This window comes from Zophobas morio, unplaced genomic scaffold (assembly GCF_036711695.1).
Source record: "Zophobas morio isolate AGI-343-1 ecotype UQ-CSIRO unplaced genomic scaffold, CSIRO_AGI_Zmor_V1 ptg000259l, whole genome shotgun sequence".
NCBI lineage: Eukaryota > Metazoa > Arthropoda > Insecta > Coleoptera > Tenebrionidae > Zophobas > Zophobas morio.
This window is the reverse complement of record NW_026972363.1, coordinates 903-21465: the sequence shown is the minus strand read 5'-3', so window position 1 is coordinate 21465 and position 20563 is coordinate 903. Positions and strand designations below refer to the sequence as shown.

The 20563-nt window shown below is 30.5% G+C and overlaps 3 protein-coding genes and 1 long non-coding RNA gene across 4 annotated transcripts; 1 reads left to right on the top strand and 3 right to left on the bottom strand.

Moving 5' to 3' along the window:
- Nucleotides 1–4616: 4616 nt before the first annotated feature.
- LOC135119369 (uncharacterized) lies at nucleotides 4617–5025 on the top strand. Its single transcript, XR_010278203.1, has 3 exons — nucleotides 4617–4660; nucleotides 4849–4888; nucleotides 4942–5025. It is a non-coding gene; the product is annotated as an uncharacterized LOC135119369 (long non-coding RNA).
- Nucleotides 5026–6511: 1486 nt separating this feature from the next.
- LOC135119395 (histone deacetylase 3-like) lies at nucleotides 6512–8927 on the bottom strand. Its single transcript, XM_064043804.1, has 13 exons — nucleotides 8843–8927; nucleotides 8631–8774; nucleotides 8416–8548; nucleotides 8228–8296; nucleotides 8041–8176; nucleotides 7742–7869; nucleotides 7609–7676; nucleotides 7441–7552; nucleotides 7318–7385; nucleotides 7147–7253; nucleotides 6984–7095; nucleotides 6849–6938; nucleotides 6512–6705 (listed from the first exon to the last, which is right to left on the bottom strand). The coding sequence occupies exons 2-13, from the start codon at nucleotides 8769–8771 to the stop codon at nucleotides 6610–6612; spliced, it is 1260 nt and encodes a 419-aa protein (XP_063899874.1). The 5' UTR covers nucleotides 8772–8774; nucleotides 8843–8927; the 3' UTR covers nucleotides 6512–6609.
- A 1166-nt stretch (nucleotides 8928–10093) lies between these two features.
- LOC135119390 (succinate dehydrogenase [ubiquinone] flavoprotein subunit, mitochondrial-like) lies at nucleotides 10094–12860 on the bottom strand. Its single transcript, XM_064043800.1, has 13 exons — nucleotides 12783–12860; nucleotides 12458–12647; nucleotides 12311–12405; nucleotides 12070–12245; nucleotides 11780–12015; nucleotides 11563–11709; nucleotides 11316–11511; nucleotides 11152–11263; nucleotides 10894–11076; nucleotides 10742–10834; nucleotides 10577–10676; nucleotides 10281–10520; nucleotides 10094–10214 (listed from the first exon to the last, which is right to left on the bottom strand). The coding sequence occupies exons 1-13, from the start codon at nucleotides 12831–12833 to the stop codon at nucleotides 10123–10125; spliced, it is 1911 nt and encodes a 636-aa protein (XP_063899870.1). The 5' UTR covers nucleotides 12834–12860; the 3' UTR covers nucleotides 10094–10122.
- A 1587-nt stretch (nucleotides 12861–14447) lies between these two features.
- Nucleotides 14448–20011, bottom strand: LOC135119425 (uncharacterized). Its single transcript, XM_064043849.1, has 6 exons — nucleotides 19950–20011; nucleotides 17807–17912; nucleotides 15990–16138; nucleotides 15228–15314; nucleotides 14753–14845; nucleotides 14448–14588 (listed from the first exon to the last, which is right to left on the bottom strand). The coding sequence occupies exons 1-6, from the start codon at nucleotides 19998–20000 to the stop codon at nucleotides 14448–14450; spliced, it is 627 nt and encodes a 208-aa protein (XP_063899919.1). The 5' UTR covers nucleotides 20001–20011.
- Nucleotides 20012–20563: the final 552 nt, after the last annotated feature.

Here is a 20563-nt window from a genome sequence, read left to right as displayed (position 1 = left end):
AACAAAACCGAAGATTGTAGAGCGGCAACATATACGGCTCGTTGTTTGCATTCTAAAGCTCAATGCCCTTATTTTCTCCTAGTTTATTAATTAAACACTATTTTTTTCTTAATTCAGTTTTAACTATTATGATTGTATTGTTTGCTTTTGTTAGTAAGTTCTTATTTTTCTAGCTTGTAAACCACCATTTAATTCAAAGCTATTTTGCACACTAACACTATTTCAAATTATAAAATTGTAACTAGTACATTAGGCTCATAAACCGATTACATACTAGTAAGTATAAAGCTGTAGGCCCCGCCACACCAGTTTAGAAAGAGTAGGTTTAAAACCTTACATCTAAGGATAATTATTTTAGACTATTTTGTAGTTAATAAGTACACAAAACTTAGTGAGGGCTGGTTGTAAATAGCCAGTAGCGCGGCTCGAGAGATATTTTGCTTCTATAGTGTGGTTGAGGGGTGACCTGCTTCTTTCGTGGGGGGTGTCGCTGGCTTGTGAAATAATAAATTATAATATAGTTTTCATACTGAAAAATCTTTATTATACCTCAGTCACTAAAGTAGATATGTAAATGCACTAAAATAACAAATTCTTTAATTACCCTTAGGCTACCATCTAAATGATATACTAAGCAGTATCTCGCTTATTACATTATTTAATCTTATAAAGTTAATAATAAAATATGTTAGTAAAGTTTATAATAATTTTTCTGCCCATGTTTATGAATGTTCACTTCGGAGTTTAGCGGACGTCATCTTTTTTTCGATTTTGAAATTAACAAAGTTTTTATTTAAATTGCTGAGCCCTATATATTTCTTGGGTGGTAGCAAGAGAAGTTATTGAGTCATAGCGCTTCTAAGAATTTTTTAACTCGAATACACTAGTATGAAGTTAAAGTTCTACGCGATACACGTTGGTATTAGATGCAGGATTAAAAATTATATTGCGTATTTCTGTAGTACTATGAATCAATAAATTACAAGCAGAGAAAATGTACTGTTATCTTTATATTTATTTATAATTTAGATAAAATTAATTCCTTAATATATTTTTTTATATTTTATTTCTTAACTTATAGCTCTGGCTTACTACAAGCATGATTTATAATTAATTGCTGCTTGAACTACTTTACCTCTATCATTTGAGGGCGCGGAAGCCAAAACTTCCCAAACATTTTATTGCGCCCTCAATGAGAAAAACGAATTCGTTTTGTCATCACAGCTAAATCGTATAAATCAATAAAAAAGCAGTAGCAAAGTAATAATATTACATGTAATAAAATAGTTATTAAAAATTTATAAATAACAATAAATTAAGCTATAAACTTAGCGACACACCCCTTCTAATAGATCTAAATGTTTTAACGTGAGCACATGAGGTACCAAAAAAGAGGAATAGGCAAGAGCCTGTCGAATTAGTAAGTTGTGGCCTCCTGACTTTACTAAGTCAGTTTCGTGAAATTTTATATGGATATTCCTAAATAGGCTCGAGGCTACACTCAGTGTCTGCTGCGCGCCAAATAAGAACGCAATTTTGTAGTATTTGTAGCGATAAATGTTTGCTTGAGGGGAGAGCAGTTTAGGCTGAAGAAGCATAGACCATCAGCGGTTCGTATAACCAATTTGTATAACAGGTTTTTTTCAAAGCAATTTGCTTTTCCTGCACAGTAAGGACTTTAAAACGGCTATAGCTTGCCTGTTCTATAAGCGACTTAAAGATGCGAACCTAGCTTAGTCTGTAGTGAAGCATAACTACGAGATGTTTAACCTTCCTATTTCGAGGAATGACAGTTAACTTTAATGAGAGTCTAGGTGTCTGGGGAAGTAAGCTCCAGGCTGAAAACCATGCCTCAAATACTGTCAGATAAGACTATGTTTTTTAATACCACTAGGTGGACTCTGAACTATAATATAAGGCTTTGTAATCAGCATGGGCTAAGTTTATATTTGACGATTGTGGCATATCAAACATGTGGATAGAAATAAGTAAAGAAAATAGTAAGAAGCCTTGTGAAACACCCATCTTGTAATAGCGACCTCCAATGAAGGTTCTATCATGAGTATGCCACCGCAGTTAAGTAAAAAGGGTGGCTGGTGGTAATTAATTGAAGCCTATACCATCGTGCTTCAAAAGCCTTCTCATAGTACCACACCTGTTCTTATCTATTGTTAAAAGCTTTCGTAGCTTTTCTGTAAGTTTGATAATCTGGTGAATCGTGAGTAATTTTTTCGAAAACCCAATTAAAAATTAGGCAAGACGCACATACTTTCCACAAATTCTTGTAATCTAGAAAGGATGACCGCTTCTGCCACCTATCCTAGGAGGATAACAAGCTTATTAAGAATATCTTGGGAAAATGGCTAGGGGGCCTCGTTTTTGGTAGGAAAATTACTTCTGCTAATTTCAACCATTTGGGATAGGCAATGGTAAGTATTTGATCAGTTAACCTTAACATTAAATAAATAACTCGTAAAGTTAAAAATTTTTAAGCTTTAAATTAGAAATACCTTTGAGACTTTCCTTATACTAAGGGGTTGGATTACAATTTTTAAGTTCTGCAATGGTGGTAAGGTTAAACTTGTTACATATACTAGATCTTAAAAGGTAAGCAGTAACTATGGTGGATGCGTGCTTGAGATGGTGTTCGTTTGCGTAGAACTTTCCTAACATAAATTAGTAGACCTCCAGTGAGTCGCCATATCCCTCTACTATTTTTAAAGGTATCGTCGCTGAACCTCCAGCGCCATGGATGGGCGGTGTTGGGTCCCTAGTCTCAATAGATCGAATGGCTTTTGTTAATTTCCAAAGGGAATAATTCTCAGGCCCAGAAGACTCTGATTTATTCTGCAAGCTCTCGTTAAACCGAGATTTCAATTCCTTCGAGTGTTAATCTTATAAAGTTTTCTGTTGCCTGGAAACAAGAGTTCGTATATTATCTTGCCCTCTACCTTCGTCTTCTCTTAATCAGAGATCTGAAAATGGTCTGGCGAGTCATATTGCGAGTTTTTGCGTTCTTTAAATGAAGTAGGTATACTATAGATCTTTTTTTTATAGCCTCTCCGTTTGCACAACGGCCATGTCTAAATAAGGGGCTTCTTAAAGGCGTGCATCATGGTCTCTACACTTTTGTCTAAAAGTTCCCTAAATGTTGGCCAACTAGATACCTTTTCAACCCAGGCGCTCGAGGCCGACTTATCTCCCTTTCTATCAGGCCGGAGCTGATCAGAAGAGAGTTCAAATAGTGTATTGACGATGACAGATACGTGATACTGTGTTAGCGTGTTATCTAAAAAGTCACAAGCCCCATTGACTGTGCAATGTGTGGGGTCCTTTTTACCATTAACCATTAAACATTTTTCATCGGCTATATTAGCAATCCTTTTTCCATGGTATTCTTCAGCCTTCTATTAACAAAGGACTGCTATTAAGGTGCTTGATAAATCCGCAAAAATCTCCTCAACGTTAAATTTATGTATATGTCTGTCGGGTGATTTGTAAGCAGCATTTATATCAACTTTCCCATTATGACAGAGCTCTATAATTATGCCGAGAGCTTCTAAACTTACCAGGTCGAAAAAGTAGATGCATGTTGGAAATGTTTTTTTTTAATTAATAACTGCTAAGCCTTTAATAAATTTTAACTATAGCATGTTAAACTAAATAAAGATTGCCACGCGGAAAACCGAAGCATGAGCTCAAATTTTTAAGCGAGCGCGCACGCACTTCCTAGGGGCAACTTTTTTCCCGTTTTATTTAAACGCTGTTATCCGCGTGCTCTTTGGTTTTTTTGCTTTTTACGTTGCATAGAAAATTGTGGGGTTTGTCCTATGTTTCTACCTTTTAAGCCTGTTTTAAAAAAATATTTTGCCGGATGGGCCATTATTCACTTTGTTAGAGGATTATTAACTGAGGTTAAGTCTAAAGTTTTTATTTTTTCCTTATAAACTATATAAAACAGGTAAGAAATATTAACAAGGTTGTTAAAAAGAGAACATATTACTCTTGGACGTTTCTTTATCTTTTCTACGAAACTTAGGCGACTTGTTATCTGTACTTTTATTATTATTATAATTATTACAATTATTATTATTAGCGGCTCAATACCCATTCGCTGTTGCGTACTTACAACGACAACATGTGAAGAATGAGTCGCCAAAACAACGATTTTGGCTAGCATTGCTGTGAAAGTTTTTTACTTTATACAAACTGGCTAAATCTAAATATTTAGTTTATTATATTTTTTATAACTATTCTTTTATTATAGAGTTTTTTTTCTGTGTTAAATACCGTTTACCGCCTTTAGTATATATTTAGAAATCTGTCACAGTTTGCATCCTAGTTATATATAATAGTTAGTTAGTATATATATAGTTATATACAAATATATATTTTTTAAAAACAGATTTTATGGACTTTTTGAAGATAACGCTGCAAGGTTAAAACTAAAATCGCAAAAATTTTAATTATTTTGAAGATTCAAAAAAGCCTTGTTAGCATTCTGAACTGATTTTAGTTAATTACTTTTTTGTTCAAATTGGTAACAGATACTTGTTAACACTACAATTATTATTGTAAGCCATTTTCTTAACTTGTTTACAACTTAGGAAAAGTTTACTTTACTGCTGTGGTTGAAAGGAAGGCTTACCATCTTCACTTCGTAAGTAGAAAATTAAATAAACATAAGCTTTCACTGATTATTTTAATTGGAATAACTTTCTTCCTGACCTCTCATGTTTTAATTATGAAGACTAAATTATATCAATTTTTTAATAATCTGTATTTAATTTTTAGTTATGTAGTTATAGTTACTATGTAACGTGTGAAGAATTAAAGCATTTTTCTTAGATATCCCTCATTTGGATCGGCATCCGCTTTATAAATTTAGGTAGCAGTTCTAAATTTGCATTTTTTGTGTAAAATCTTTTCAATTTGCTTTAGTTACACCAAATTTGAAATGGCGCGAACTGCTTTAAGTAGCAATAACATAGGTTATTAACTGGCGGATGACTGCCGTAGAGTCAAAGACTAGCGAGGCATTGTCGCTTATTATAATATTAAAATTTATTAAGTAAAGTATATTTGAATTTGTTAGTCAAGTTTATAATAATTTTTCTGCGTATGCTTATAAATGATAACTTGGAGTTTGCGCTCGTCATCTATTTTCCGCTTTTAACATAAACAAAGTTTTTAGTCTCAAATGTTGAGCCAGTATGTTTTTTTCGCGTGGTATAAAGACAAGCCATTGTGTCGTATGTAGTTTATAAAAATTAATAAATTATTTCTCTGATATTTTTAAAAAGTTTTCAACTAGTTTTAACTACTTTGAAACCTGAATTTTTTTATAAAAAAAGTCATCTGCACTTAACACTTAAAATATTTGGGGGCCTGGAAGGGGCTATTGCATATACTGTTAATTGTATATAAATTACTTTTGAATAACAAATAGTGTTTTTTCGTTCTTTAAATTTCACCTGTGAATCGCGTAATCAAAATTTTTTACAATTAAAAAATTACTCTTGCAAAGGAATTCGTCAGTAAAAGTAAACAAATTTTGAATGTTATGCCATTTACTCTCAAATATGTTATTTCTTCCCAGTTGGTGCAACCGTTTATAATTGTTACAAAAATGGTTTTTTTCTTCAACTTTTAACTAGCAAAGCCAATAAATATAAGTTATTAACGCTTTTCCTTGGTATAGTAGAGAAGTAGTGAAAAAAATACACAAAACTTCAAGTTTAACAAAATATCTACTACTTAACCTTGCGCAGTACAATACTTAGACTCTGAAAAGTTAATTAAAACCAGAATATTTTTATAATACAAGCATAAAAAAAATATTAGACTTCGTCACAAAATACTGGCTAACTTTGCATGAAGATCAAAGCAGAAGTGCGTACTCAAAGAAAAACTTCAAAGATTATTCTTAATTGCTTACAAGCAGACAAATTGTGGATGTACTAAATATTAATTTTGTAACTTGCGGAGAAACCCGAAGAATGTCCTAATATAATTGAGAAAAAAAAATATTCTCGGAGCTTTTTCTTAACATACTTTTGTTGTAGGCATTACAGTTTTACAGAAAACTACGCATTTTGAGGGTGAAAAGAACACAATCATGAAAATAAAAGGGATTTAATTTAGCGCAAACTTGTTTAAGCGTGCATTAAATAAAATTTGATTAGTTTAACACAAATAAAACAATGAATGGTAATTGAGAGAAATTTTGTATATAATAAAAAAAGTTTGAAGAAGTCATTTTGTATTTATCTGCCAATACATCTTCCTCGCAGATCCCCTTTATAAAATCTAAAATTGGCTGATCCGCAATGTTAATTTTTCTACTAACCACCACTGGTGTTTTTTCCTATGAATAGGCCCACATTATTACAAAGTAAGTATGCGAAAAAAGTGGTTTTTATTGTTTCTGTTACAGTTTTAAACAGCTTTATAATCTATACCAAAACCAAAATTATATTTATAGATCCCAATTAAATTCATTAAGCTAACTTATAGACTACATAAAAATTAAAAGGAAGTCCCAATTGATAAATTAGCTATTATAATTAAAAATTAAATCCTCACAGTAACGACTGCTAAGTGTTAAACTCAATGAGGATCTTTGTCAATGTCTTGCTCGTGGTCATAATAATCATTTTCAGAAAATTTATTGTAAAAAGTCTCTTGCTCGTCCTCCTTTAACGCCTTTATAAATAAAAGTTAATAATACTCATTTCTAATTATAAAATAGCAAAGAAAAAAAAAATCTTCAAGAACAAATGAAAATATATACAGAATAAAAGTGAATTATTAAAATTGGGACCAAAGCAAGGAAGTTAAAGTACGACCTGGCCAAGTATGTCAGGAGGAAAAGAATGCATAGCAACGCTGGGAGCGCCTTCTAACTGTCTTAAAAGTTCACAGACTTTTTGCTTTAACTTAAAAAAAATTAAAAATAATAATGGAGGAATAAAGATGGTTACTTGCTCCAAATACTGGCGACTATTCATATTTTCAAGGTGGCTGGAGAGATCCGGGAACAAACAAAAGTCCGGAGAGAAGTACTCAAAGTAGTCGTTCATGGGAAGAACGTGACTGAAATTAAAAAAAATAAGGAAATAATTTAACAGCAGCCAGGAGGAGAACTTTAGCTGAGCGTCTAAAAGCACGCCGGTTTCGTAAGTCCAACAGCGGGCTACATTACGGATAGTGTAACCGCCGCCCCCCAGCACGAGCGTCGGCACACCAAAGCTCTATAGGAAAGAAATAAGGACGCTGTGAAGTCAGAGGAAAGTGCAACGAGGCAAATAAAAGAACTTTGACAAACTTCACACATTCGCCGTGGCCTTTTATGCTAAGATTAAACCCACCAAGCCGATCGTTACCTGATAAAAGTATTAACAATGCCAACAATTTTCAATACTGTTGTGAGTAGCAAACCCAACGAATCGGCGCCACACTGAAGTACAATAGCGGTGGGACGGTAGTAGCTCATCACGGTTTGAAGGACGGGCCGAAACAAGTGAAGGTAGTTGTGGTCATCTATGCCGTCCTACAATAAGCAAATGTCGCAGATATACATGAGTCAATTAGTAAAAGAAAAAGAACTTTTAAAGGAACGTTGATGGAATAGTTCTTTCCACGGTCGGCTCCCAGCTCGTACAAGTCGCCCGTACCTACCGAGCACGCGAGCACAATAAGAACAAGAAAAGGAAGTCTTCAGTAATTGTTTCTATGGTACCCGGAAAAAAGTTTGCACCGAATTTATGAAAAGAAACGGTCATCACGCGGTCTGTTAAGTAAAACGCCTCCTGAACGCCGTCGCCGTGGTGAACGTCGATGTCAATGTACAAGACTCGAGGATGATATCTAAAAAAATAAAATTAAAATACTTATAACCTTCTTTTAAACCAAAAAATAGTGAAAGGAATAAAACTTGAGGTAATACGATTTTTTAGCATTACTGCGCCAATTATAATAATTATATTAAAAAAACAAAAACACATCTTATTTAAGAGGAAACCAGATATTAAATAATACTTCAAAAGTTCGAGTATGGCAAGCACGATATCATTAACGTAGCAAAAGCCAGAAGCTTCGAAGCGCTTGGCGTGGTGAAGGCCACCAGACCAGTTAATGGCAATATCACACATCTGGTTATTTAACTTAACTGCACCTTCCAAAAAAAAATATCAATAAATTTAATAATATTATTTATAGAGTAAACCTTCAATAGATGCTCCCGCCGACATGCAAAAGAAATCGTACATCCCTGAAAATACTGGGCAGTCTTCCCCTAAAGTCAATTTTTATTCATAAATTTTAGAAGCATAGAACAAGCAAACTTTTCTAACATAGTTTGTTCCTTATCTTTACACTTTAATAGAACGAGTGTTTCATTTTAAAAGAAAGTACCTATGTTAAAACGAGATAAACTAGAGCTAAATTCATCAATATTATTAGGTGTGATTCTTTTAAGAAAATCAATATATTCTTCTGAATGAAAACGTGTTAAATCACGTTCTGTAGCTTTGTAAGATCGATAAATCTAAAATAATAACTAATAAATAATGTTTTATATAAAATTTAAGCCACTGAAGTATATAAAAAGTTTTTATTAAAAACGTAACCTCCATTTTTTTATACAAGTCATAGCTAAAAACCAAGCTGTTAGTAAGTGCAAGCCTTTGCGGTTTCATAGGGTGGCCTGAACCATAATGAAAGTGGGGAACATCTGGGTCATAAAAATATGAAACCCTTCGTTTTGTCATTAACTGTATGAATTATATTAATTTCAAGTAAGGGATTTATAAATTAAATAACAAATTTTTGCAACTAACACCTCTGTATTAAAAACGGGTGGGTGCGCCACCAGCAAAACCAAACAAGATTAGTACTCCGCCATTTATAGCCTAGCAAAAGTTTCAAAAAACTCCAGCGTTGTTTGGAAAATGTTCGTGGCGTATTTTGTTTGAAAAGTATTCTAGATTGACCCCAGAAGCACTTGACCTTGATCCAAGCTTTTTTATCCACTAAAAAATCTGCACCCTATAGCACAATAGTTTACTATTTATTTAAAAACTTAAGCGCCATAGAAAAAGGAGCACGAAGAAATCAATATACTTAACTACGTTCGATAAAAGTAAGCCTTATATACGAGTTAGTCAATTTTCGTTATCCAGACAAAAAATCTTAGAGGCTGTAGCAGAGGCAAAATGAGCAAAGCCCTCGCCCACGTGTTATAAACTTTAAGTTGCGAGTGAAGGGGTTCTTCTATAAAGATTTACTCCCCCACCTACTTTCTGACCCGTGAAATATTTTTTTAAAAACCTAGCTTGCACTACAAGCGGTCTCTTTTAGGAGTCATGTCTATTTTTTCTAAGAAAAAGGGTATTTTAGGGGAAGTTATTACCCGGGAGTGCACTATAAACATCCATAAGCGAATTCACGGACTGTAAGATTTAATAGATTCATCGTCTTTTTTGTTAACTATTTCAATTTTTTTTAAAATTAGTTCTTTCAAAAAACGGGCTCCTCGCGCCATTAAAGAGATCAAAAAATTTGCCTCTAAGCAAATGCGCACTAGGGACGTCAGAATCGATGTAAATTTGAATCGTCAAGTGTGGTCCAGGGGTATTAGGAATGTTCCTCGTCGAATTCGCCTTCGTCTTTCACGTCATAGAGAACAAGATGAGAAGTCCCGAGACAAATTTTATACCGTTGTTTCTTACGTTCCTTGTGACAGCTTTAAGGGGCTTTTAACCGAAAATATATTAGAATAAAATATATTTAAAGGACTATCCTTTTTTTTTTCTTAAAAAAAAGTTTAAGGTAGAGTAACGTAATCCAATTAATATTATCTCGATAAAAAAATTTTAGTTTTTTATAGAAAACTTAGTTTTACTGGTTTTTAGGATAAGTAGTTAGTATAGAATATGTATATGAGGTCTAGTCTCTAGCCAGCTTATACTGGCGTAATCGGTATATACTTCTAGCAAAAGTTATAAACTCGAGGTGGCTTATTTATCACATTAATAAGTGTAAAGTTTATTTTGACTTTTATGCTTTATTGTAAGTAGTAGGAGTTCCAGACTTGTTAAAATTTCTTCTATTCTTACTCACTCAGTATACCCGGATAACCGGCGGAACTGTTTTGCATTCTTTTTCGTCGAGTGTATTATCGATCACTGGTCTGTACGCTAGCTTTATTTTCCCTGTTACCGGTGGGTGTTAGATAGAATTGTTATATTTCCCTTAAGAAAGTCCATAAAATTAACAACCATTCAGATCCCACGACAGGGTGTGCTTGCGCCAGTGGTCCTTATTGTAAGTCTGGCCGGGGATCGGTCGGCTGTAGTCATACTCATCAATGCGCTTAGGGTAGTCCTCGCGGGAGTGGGCGCCTCTGGACTCCCTTCGGGCTTCGGCCGAGTACATGGTCTGCCTGGCATTCGTCATCAAGTTGTAAAGTTCTAGCGCCTCAATTAAGTCTGTGTTCCAAATGAGGCCGCGGTCATATACTGTCAGGAGACCAATAAGCTGTCCTCTAAAACAGAACTGTTCAATCAGAATGTACATTGGAGATCTTCAAGGTTTTTGTTGCATTGGTCGATTTTCTCAATGCCCTCCCGCAAAGTCGGTCCGTCCCGAAACACGGCAGCGTGGTTTTGCATGACCTTTAATTTGTAATGCGCACGCCTAAGAAAATTAAAACAAATGGCAACGGGATGATAAAACCAACTCTTTGCATCTCAAGCCGCAGGTCTGCAACTTTGCGACTTCCGCTGGAAAACCTCACTCTGTCTAGAGTTGCTATTATTTCCTCCCCTGCGCCCTGACAAGCATAGCGTGTGAGCTGTAGTGTTTTGCCTGCCGAACTCGCGGGGCACTCACCTCGCTCAACGGCTTGTGAGGTTTCCCTGGCGTCAAGTGCTTGGATATGTGGTGTGCACATGCTCTGCCGAACACAACAATGTCCAAAAGCGAATTGGCGCCTAATCGATTAGCGCCGTGAACAGAGACAGCCGCCGCCTCGCCAGCAGCGTAAAGACCAGGAACGACTTTATCACGCCCGTTCTACAAAAGAAGAGAACAGCAGTTTAGCGCTAAGGCGGATGGACACATCCAATTCTGCGTCCTTAAGCTAATTACCTCGTGAGTGATGACCTGTCCGTGGTAGTTGGTGGGAATGCCGCCCATGTTGTAGTGGACGGTCGGAAGAACAGGGATCGGCTCCTTAGTCACATCTACTCCAGCAAAAATGCTGGTACAGGGAAACAATGAAAAAAAAGCTAAGCCAGTAAGCGGCAAGAGACCTGGCAGTTTCGGATATGGCCGGCAGCCGTTCGTGCAATATGTCGGGGGGCAGGTGGTGTAGCTGAAGATACACGTGGTCTTTCAGCGGGCCCACACCCCTGCCTTCTCGAATTTCGATGGTAGAAGCCCTCGAAACGACGTCTCGGGAGGCGAGGTCCTTGGCGGTGGGTGCGTATCGCTCCATAAAGCGCTCTCCTGCGCAAAAGGTGGGTCTGTACACGCGGGCAGAAATTTTAAGAAGAAGACCTTCGCTGTTGACCAAATAGCCGCCCTCTCCTCGGGAGCCCTCCGTGATCAAGCAGCCGACGCCGTATATCCCAGTTGGATGAAACTGAACAAACTCCAAATCTTCCAAAGGCAGTTTAGCGCGTGCAACCATCGCGTTTCCGTCTCCTTAATAAGGCCAAAAGGGCAAAACGAATCGTGTAAGTATTACAGAGAATGTTTCCCGAAAAAGGTGAACCCGTGCAAGTGTGGGCAGAGGTGCAGGAGAAGTAGGCGCGACCGTACCCGCCCGTGGCCAGCACGGTATCATGTGCTCGGAAGCGGTGAAGGGTGCCATCTTCCATGTTCATGGCCAAAACGCCGACACACCGCCCCTCGTCCATCAGAAGATCGAGGGCAAAGTATTCGATGAAATACTGCGTGTTGAAGCGCAGAGACTGACCGTAGAGCGTATGGAGAATAGCGTGACCAGTCCTAGAGGCACCACAGTTGAGCTAAACTGTGTTAGTAATGCACAAAGAAAAACACCTGTCCGCCACGGCGCAGCAGCGGTGGGCCTGCCCACCCTTTCCGTACCCCAAGCTCTGTCCACCGAAAGGTCTCTGGTATATTAGACCGGTCTCCGTGCGACTAAAGGGGCACCCATAGTGCTCCAGTTCCCTCACACAGTCGGGTGCTTCCCTAGTCATATAGTGGATGGCATCCTGTATAAATAGGTTAAGTTTACTACACGCTAAAGTAAAAAAATGCAATATAGAGTTAGTAATGCCTGATCTCCTAGCCAATCTGAACCTTTGACGGTGTCATAAAAATGCCAGCGCCAGTCGTCCTGGGACATGTTGCCCAAAGCAGCATTGATGCCACCTATAACAGGAAAATTATAGAAGAGAAAAAATAGAAAAGGGAAATTACAAACCTTGTGCAGCAACTGTGTGGGAACGCGTTGGAAACAACTTGGTAATGCAAGCGGTCTTTAGTCCCATCTCAGCAAGCCCAAAGGCCGCACGTAAACCAGCCCCGCCAGCACCTACAACCACAGCGTCAAATTCGTGATCAATAGTAATGTAATCGCCTTTCTTAGTAGATGAAAGCCTTCTGAAGACCAACTTTTTTTAGTACCAGAATAATAAATTATGTTAGTGAAGTAAAATACAGTAAAGGATAACGATAGTAAGTTAGAAAATTTATATATAAAACATTAAAAAATAAAGAACTCGAACTTTAAAAAAGTTTTTTGGTACCCTCAATAGTTTTTTGGTTTGTAATTGAAGCCTGGGAAATTTATAATGCATGCCAAAGTTGTAAGTTCAAAAAGGATCTTCAAAAATTTAAAAAAAAAAAATTAAAGCATTGATATATAAATATACAACATTATTATAATTTCTGTACGAAAGATAAAAGGAAATTAGGTAAAGCAATGCACAATTTCAATAATTAGAGGGTGATATTGACAAAAAAATATCCGACCCACAAAACGCTGGAAATCCGTTATGCTTCGCGGGGTGCAGGGCTAAATGAATGTTTTTCGGCAAACAACGGAGCGCCCGGGCGTTGTCTCCCCTGAAGACCAACAAAGCAGGTACAAGGCAGCAAGTACTTTTCTATTTTTTTTTTTGGTTACTCTCTGGTTATTATTCTTAACTTCCGTTATTTTTTCATCAATTATATTTATTCAGCCATAATTTTTAATCTTATTCAAAATATCTATCCTTAAATAAATAGATCCTCTTGTTAGCGTTTTACTTAATTATAAATAACATACTTGTTTTTTCAATAAAATTTTCTTTCAAGATTTGTATTTTTTCAAACAGGTCATATGCATTGCGTTGTTTAAAATGTATTAAAAAATTATATAATTTGTTAAGATGTTAATAACTGTTTTGATTGCTCTTATATTTATAACCACTTAGTTAATTTAATTTTTAAAACTTTTGTTTGTTTTTGCAAGTTATTCTAATAGTAAATCTGTGTTTTCAACTGCACAAAAAAAATTTGACTTTTATAACCTGACAATTGATGGTTGTTGTAATATTTTTTTATAAAGTCTTAACTACTTTTTGAATTTTCAAACCAACTCCTGATAATTTTTTCAATTTTATAAAGCGTCTAATTTTAAAAATTTATATTTTTTATTTTTACTCTGTGTAAGCTAGCGTCTGCTATTATTGTTAAAAGTTGAACTATTGGCAATTCAAGTATAAAAATACGGTTTGCATGGAAATTTTAAAAGTGACCAAGTTTTTTTTTGGCCTTAAGAATTTCCAGAGTTAGTTTTTAACATAATTATAGTTGCGCGGGAATAACCACAATCACGTTTGCTTAACATGTCTTGGCTTAGTTATAATTTGTAACTGGCAAGGTCATTACATACATTTAGTATTTACGCATTGAAGAAAACAGTTTTAAAAAAGTTTACTGGCTCTCAATTCAACTATACTTTTTCAATTTTTCGATAACAATTTTGAAAAATTAGCTGCTTAAAATTCTGTTATAAGATTTCATATAAATATTTTAAGAGCGTTTTATAAATGCAGCTTAAAAAAAAATTCAAGTAAGCACTCTCAATTCGATGCTTTCGGTATTTCAGTGTTTCTCTTTACTATTAAACGAGAAGGGAAAAAATGCTTATACAGAATTTATAAATTAAGAAGAGTCATCGCTATTTATCTAATTATAGCTCCAATTGTTACAGAGAACATAATTTAATAAATCAAGAAGAGTCATCGCCAATACCCTAAATTAAAACTTACCCCTAATCTTTTTATTAAAAAAATTCCACCTATCTTATAATAATAACTCCAGCTTTCGGTGATAAAGTTAAAATAAATAAAAAATCTCAACTAACCGCTTTATTTTTTACTTATAATTAAAATTCTTATGTATACTAAAACTAGAATTTATAATTATCATAAATATTTAAATCTTTTGCACACAAATGCGAAAACTAAAGCTCCCATCACCATAATGCCAACAACTGCAAAAAAAGGTAGGAGCGAGCCGGAGCGTTGAAAAGGGATAGGAACGTTCATCCCTAAAACTCCAGCAATCTATTTTTGTAAAAATTATAAAAATTTAATTTTTTTGCAATGTTATTTATTTTTAAATCAAACCGCTTAAGAAACAGAAAATTAAGAAATTAACATATAAAAAAAAAGTTTCGCATAATTATATATAAATAAATAAGGAAAAATTAAAAAAATTATTATTTTACTAAATTTAAAGGAAGAAAAATAACAGAAGCGACGGTGAGTTTGTTTAACGAGTCGTTGGATTTGTTGGAATTGACGCTCAATTGAACGCTTAACTAAAGAAAGGAAAAAATATTTAAATTAATTTTCCTAAAAAAACAAAATTTCAAATATTTAACTTAAAGTACTTTAAAAATTGTAAACTTAAACACTTATAGACTGTTAGCCAGAAAATGGTTATCTGCATACGATTTCAATAAATTTATCAAGTAGAAAACTTTTTCAAAAATATAGATATCAAAAAAGTTGCTTAATGGTTTGCAATTCTTATTAAATTTCCGATAAATTAAAACTAGAAAGATATTTATTAGCTTTAAAAAATATACGAAAACATTTTTAAAAAATTTACGAGTATTAGTAAAAAAATTCTACTAATAATATTCGAATTGTCACTTTAAAAAAAATTGAGTTAAACTGTATAGGCAGTTTTTATCAAACCTGAGCAAGATAGTTGGCCTGAACACTGTTTAGCAACTCGCGAGATTGTTCCACTTTGACAAGTAGCTGCTGTACTAAATCTAACACCTTAAAGAATAATTTAAAAAAAATTAAATAATAAAATTCAATTAAATTTAAATTATATATATAAATATATAAAATTGTAGAGGGTGCTTTCTAATAAACTTCTTTTATATTAAATCTTTAAACTTTAAGATTAATAAGAAATTGAAATTATAAGATTAACTAATTCATATAATTACAAGATTAGAAAAATGTTGCTTCAAAACAAACTTTTTTTATTGTAAAATCTATAAACTTGAAAATGAATAAAATATTAATATTAAATAATGCAAATATAAATAAAATTATTTATATATTTACAAAATTATAGATACAGCTTTAGATTAAAACTTTTTTAATGTAATTATTTCCAAACTGAACGAGTAAAAAATTGAAATTATAAATTTCAGATAACAAATAAATTATTTATATTAGAAAATTATAGAAACAGCTTTAGATTAAAACTTTTATTCAAACTTAATTAATAAAAAATTAAATTTAAGAGATATTAGAATTCTTTGGAAATTAAATTAAATAAAAATTAAAATTTTAAAATTAGTTTAAAAATAATCTTTTAATTATATAGACAATAATATACGAAGTAGTTTGTTGTTGTAAATTAATCCTAAAAACTATATTTACTTTTATATTAAATAAATATAAATTTAAATCCAAAATTTATAATTTATACAAACGAACATCTCTAAAATAAACGTAAGTGGATCCATGCACGCGATTTCCAGATTTTCGAGATGAAGTGAGAAACAAAAGTATATCGCGTTTGGATTTTAGTTTATTAGTAAGTAAAGACATTTTCTTTCGGCTGATTCCGAAACGACGCAGGACATCTAAACAAAATAAAATTTAAAAATGTAAAAATTAAAGAGTACAGATTTAGCAAAATAAAAAATAATTTATAATGTAATATGGATTCAAAAATTAATAGTTCTAATCAAACTTGAAAAATATAATAAAAATTTAGAAATTAATTATTTAAAATTTTTAAGTTGTGGGAAAAATTGTTTAGCCAAAATGCAATTCCAAATTTATTATTAAAAACTTTAAATTAATATAGCAAAAAATTTTATTTAACTAAATATTAATAAAAATAAAGCATTTATATAAAATAAGTTATTAAATTTTTAAATGATAGCTAACATCTAAAAAGTTTATTCTCTGAAATTTTAAATAAAATTTATTTATTATAAATTAATTTCTACTGGAGTTAAAAAAATACAAAAGAAAATTATGAAAAATTTTATTAAATTTAAAATTGATAACAAAACAAAAATAAATTGTTATATTTTAAAAACTAATTTATTAATAAATTTATTTATAAAATTAAAAGTAAATTTTACTTCTTTCAAACAAAATTTATAACTCATTTATGTCCATATATTTAAGAATAAAAATACTTTGGGACTTATAGGAATTTTAAAAGTAATTTGGTATTAAAAAAAATTAATCTAATAGAAAATAAAACTAATAAAAACTTTATATATAACTAGTTTTTTTTATTATATTGAAATTAATTTAAAAAATTAATAGCAAATTTAGTTTACAAAAAAAAAATTTTATTAAATTTTTATGGAGCTAATTAAACTTCCCAGAAAACAAAAAAACCTTTTCACTAATTAAAGGAATCTTTAAGGAAAACTTTATAAATTATTTTACACTAAATTTCTTTATGATTATTTTATAATTTATCAGAAAAAATTAGATTAAATTATATATAATTTTATAAGAAAGCGCTCAACTTATATAGTTCTATAAACAAAACACTTTATACCAATAAAGTATATTTACTTTAAAACAAAATAGAATTTATAATTTTGTGAATCTTTTAGAAATCGAAAATTTTTTCTTAAATTAAAAAAAGACAAGCTTTTGGATTATTAAAAATTTTAAACGATAACGTTTTACATAAAATTTCTCTAAACGTTAAATTAACCTTTAATTTATGTAGTGCAATTTAAATTTTATTAAAAACAGATTATGTCAAAAATTTCTTATAAATCTTAAAATGTTATTAAAATTAATTGCAGATTTCGTATTATAAAAAATTAAATTTAATATTCGCGGCGGGCTGATGCATCACAAAACAAATTCTTATTTATAAATACCTTTATCCTATTTCAACTATTATATTATTAGCAGTAATTTATTTTTTATGTTAATTTTTTATTTAAAAAATATAACTTTATATATAAATACATTAAAAAAGTCAACTGACATAAAAATATATCAAAACAAAAATCAAAATGTAAGTCCAATTAAACTTTCATTACAACTGTATAGCTTTACAAATAATTCCTCCTTATAGAATATTATAATTAAAAGTAAATTCTATAGTACTTTATATAAACTTAAAAAAAAGTATTTCTGCATTAAAATTATAAATTTTAAATTATATATTATGATTTTTTTTTAAAATTATAAACAGAAAAGACATATATAAGTTCATTTTTTATGATATAATGGTTTTTTTAAAAAATAGTAATTATTAAATAGATTACCGTGCTGGTCGGATTCGCTGAGATAGAAGATCAGCTCGTCAATAGCGTTTGTCTCAGATTCGGCCATGTTAGCTGCGGGTTCGTAGGAATCTGCAATAATATCCAACTGCATGCCATTAAAAAAAGTTGGTGCACAAACTAATTATAATCATTTTTTTAATAGAAATGGCTTTTCAATTTATTATAAATCTTATTTATTAAAAAAGTTTGGCGCACAGGAAAAAAAATAATCGTCTTAACATAACTTGCATTTACAAATTTGGTTTTTAAAAATTACTTGTATTTTATAAAAAGGTTCGGTGCACAATAAAAATTATAATCACCCTTTTATAGATTTTGCAATAATCTTTTGTTTTTTTTTTTTTAATTAAAGTACTTTCACTAACCTTTTTAGTTTTTAATAATTTTTTTATTAAATACACTTATAATAAAAATAAAATTGGCAAAAATTAAATTCAAAGTTTTTTAAAAAAAGTGCAAGATTCTTGCTGTTAAAAAAATCACTACTAGAAATTACTTTTTTAATTACAAGTAAATACAAGTAAATACTGTTAAAAAATTTTTAATATAGCAATATCAAAAAGTAAATTTAAATTTTTTCAGAATTTGGAAAAATAAATTATACAAAATAATTCTTAGAGTATTATATATATATAGTTACTACAAACCGAACCCAAACACTTTCATGATTTTTTTAAAAAAAATTGAGCAAAAGAATAAGAACAAATCTAAAATAGTTAAAAATGAGCCAAAAAAAGTAAAAAAAAATTAGAATTGCTAACAAGCCTAAGGCGAAATTCAAACAAATTCATGATATATTAATAAAAAAATAGTCCACTTAAAAAAAATTGAGTATATTAATATACTAAAATGAAAATATTAAACAAAATAAAAAACAAAATTGCTAGCAAATAATACAAAACCGAACACTAAATTAGTTTAAATAAATTATTACTTGAAAAAGAAATGAGCAAAATGTACAATTTTTTAAATATACAAAAAAAAAATTATAATTACTAACAAAATTAATGCAAAAAATAATATATATTTTTTAGTCTAAACACAGTCCTAATCTAAATTTACCAAACTTTTTACATAAAAAGTTTTTTTTAAAAAGAAAGGATTGTGTACAAGACCATAAAAACATTGCTTAAATAATATATAAAATGAAGCAAATAATATAAGTATTATATACATAATAAATAAAAAAGATATAAAGAATATATTAATAAAAAGTTATTAATAAAAATTAATAAACGATAAAAATAAATATTATATTTTTTCTCTCCATATAAATAATATCCAAACCCAAAAGATTCTATACAAAAAACTTTTAGAATATACTCAATTTTAAAATAAATTAAGACTCAACCCTTTTTTCTACTATATTTTATGTAAAGCCTCATAAAAAGTAATATTTTCTATATATATTTTATTATAAATTTTCAAAAAATATTTTAATATATAAAAAAATGCTAAATTTTATGCTCAAGAATTTTATTTGCATAATAAAAATGCCTTGATGACTTTATTCAGTAAAGAAGTTTTACTCAAAGTAAAAATATATAATAATCATTGTAAATTTATAACATTTATATAAAATAATCTCAATTCCTTAAAACAGTTTATTAAAAATAAATTTAAAAATATTTTACAAGAAACATTAAAAGATTATTTATATAGAAACGTCTCTAGAAATTGCTCTTATAAAAGTTTTACTTATAAAAACATATTCAAATATAAATTATACATCTTTAATACAAGAAAATATAAAAAGTTTAATAATATAAATCTATTATATTTAAAAAAACTTAGAACTTATAATATAACTCCAAAAACGTTTACTTAAAAATAAATAATTTTTATTTTTAACAAAAATGCTTTGATAAATTTTTATAAAACCTCGGTAGTTGTATACTTCTCAAATTCTATAAATAAAGCAACAAATTAAATTTCAATTATGCTTATAAAAATCCTTCATACAAAAAAATGTCCCCAAATCTCTTGTATAACAATTATACTTTTAAGCATAAGCTAAATTTAAAATAATTCCTTCCTTAAATAAAAATTTTAACTAATTAATAAAAACTTTTTGCTTGTAAAAAAAATTAATCTAAAGTTTACTTATAAACACTTTACTCACGAATAAATAAAGTATCCAGTCAGGCTTCAAGTCCACTTCAGGATTTAACATTTTCAAAAAGATTTGATCAACGACTTTTAACGTGCCACAATGAAAAGTTAATACATAATCTAAAAAAAAAATTAAAAAAAAATATTTTAAGTTTTTATTGTATTAAAAAAAATTAATAAATATTTTTATTTAACAAAAAGTTTATTATCATAATCAAAAATAGTTACACGGAATAAAAGCTCAAAATTATAATTAAATATGGAACAAATTCTATTAATGAATAATATAATATAAAAAAAACCTTTAAAACGTATATACTTCTATAGCAATATGTTTTTAGAAAGTATATAATTATGAAAAAGGTAAAAAAACTAGGTCAATTCAAAATTTGTATTAAATTTATAAAAACTTACTCGCGGTTATGTAAACTTAAAATTGTTGACAGCAATTTTAAATACCCAAACTGAATTATATTTATTTATATAAAAGTTACTATAAATAAAACTTTTTAATATAAAAAAACCAAAAAAACTATAAAATATAGAATTTAAAAAAAAAAAAAGTAAAGGATATAAAACTTTTGAATAAAGTCAGTAGCTTTTAAGAAAAATAACACAAAGGAT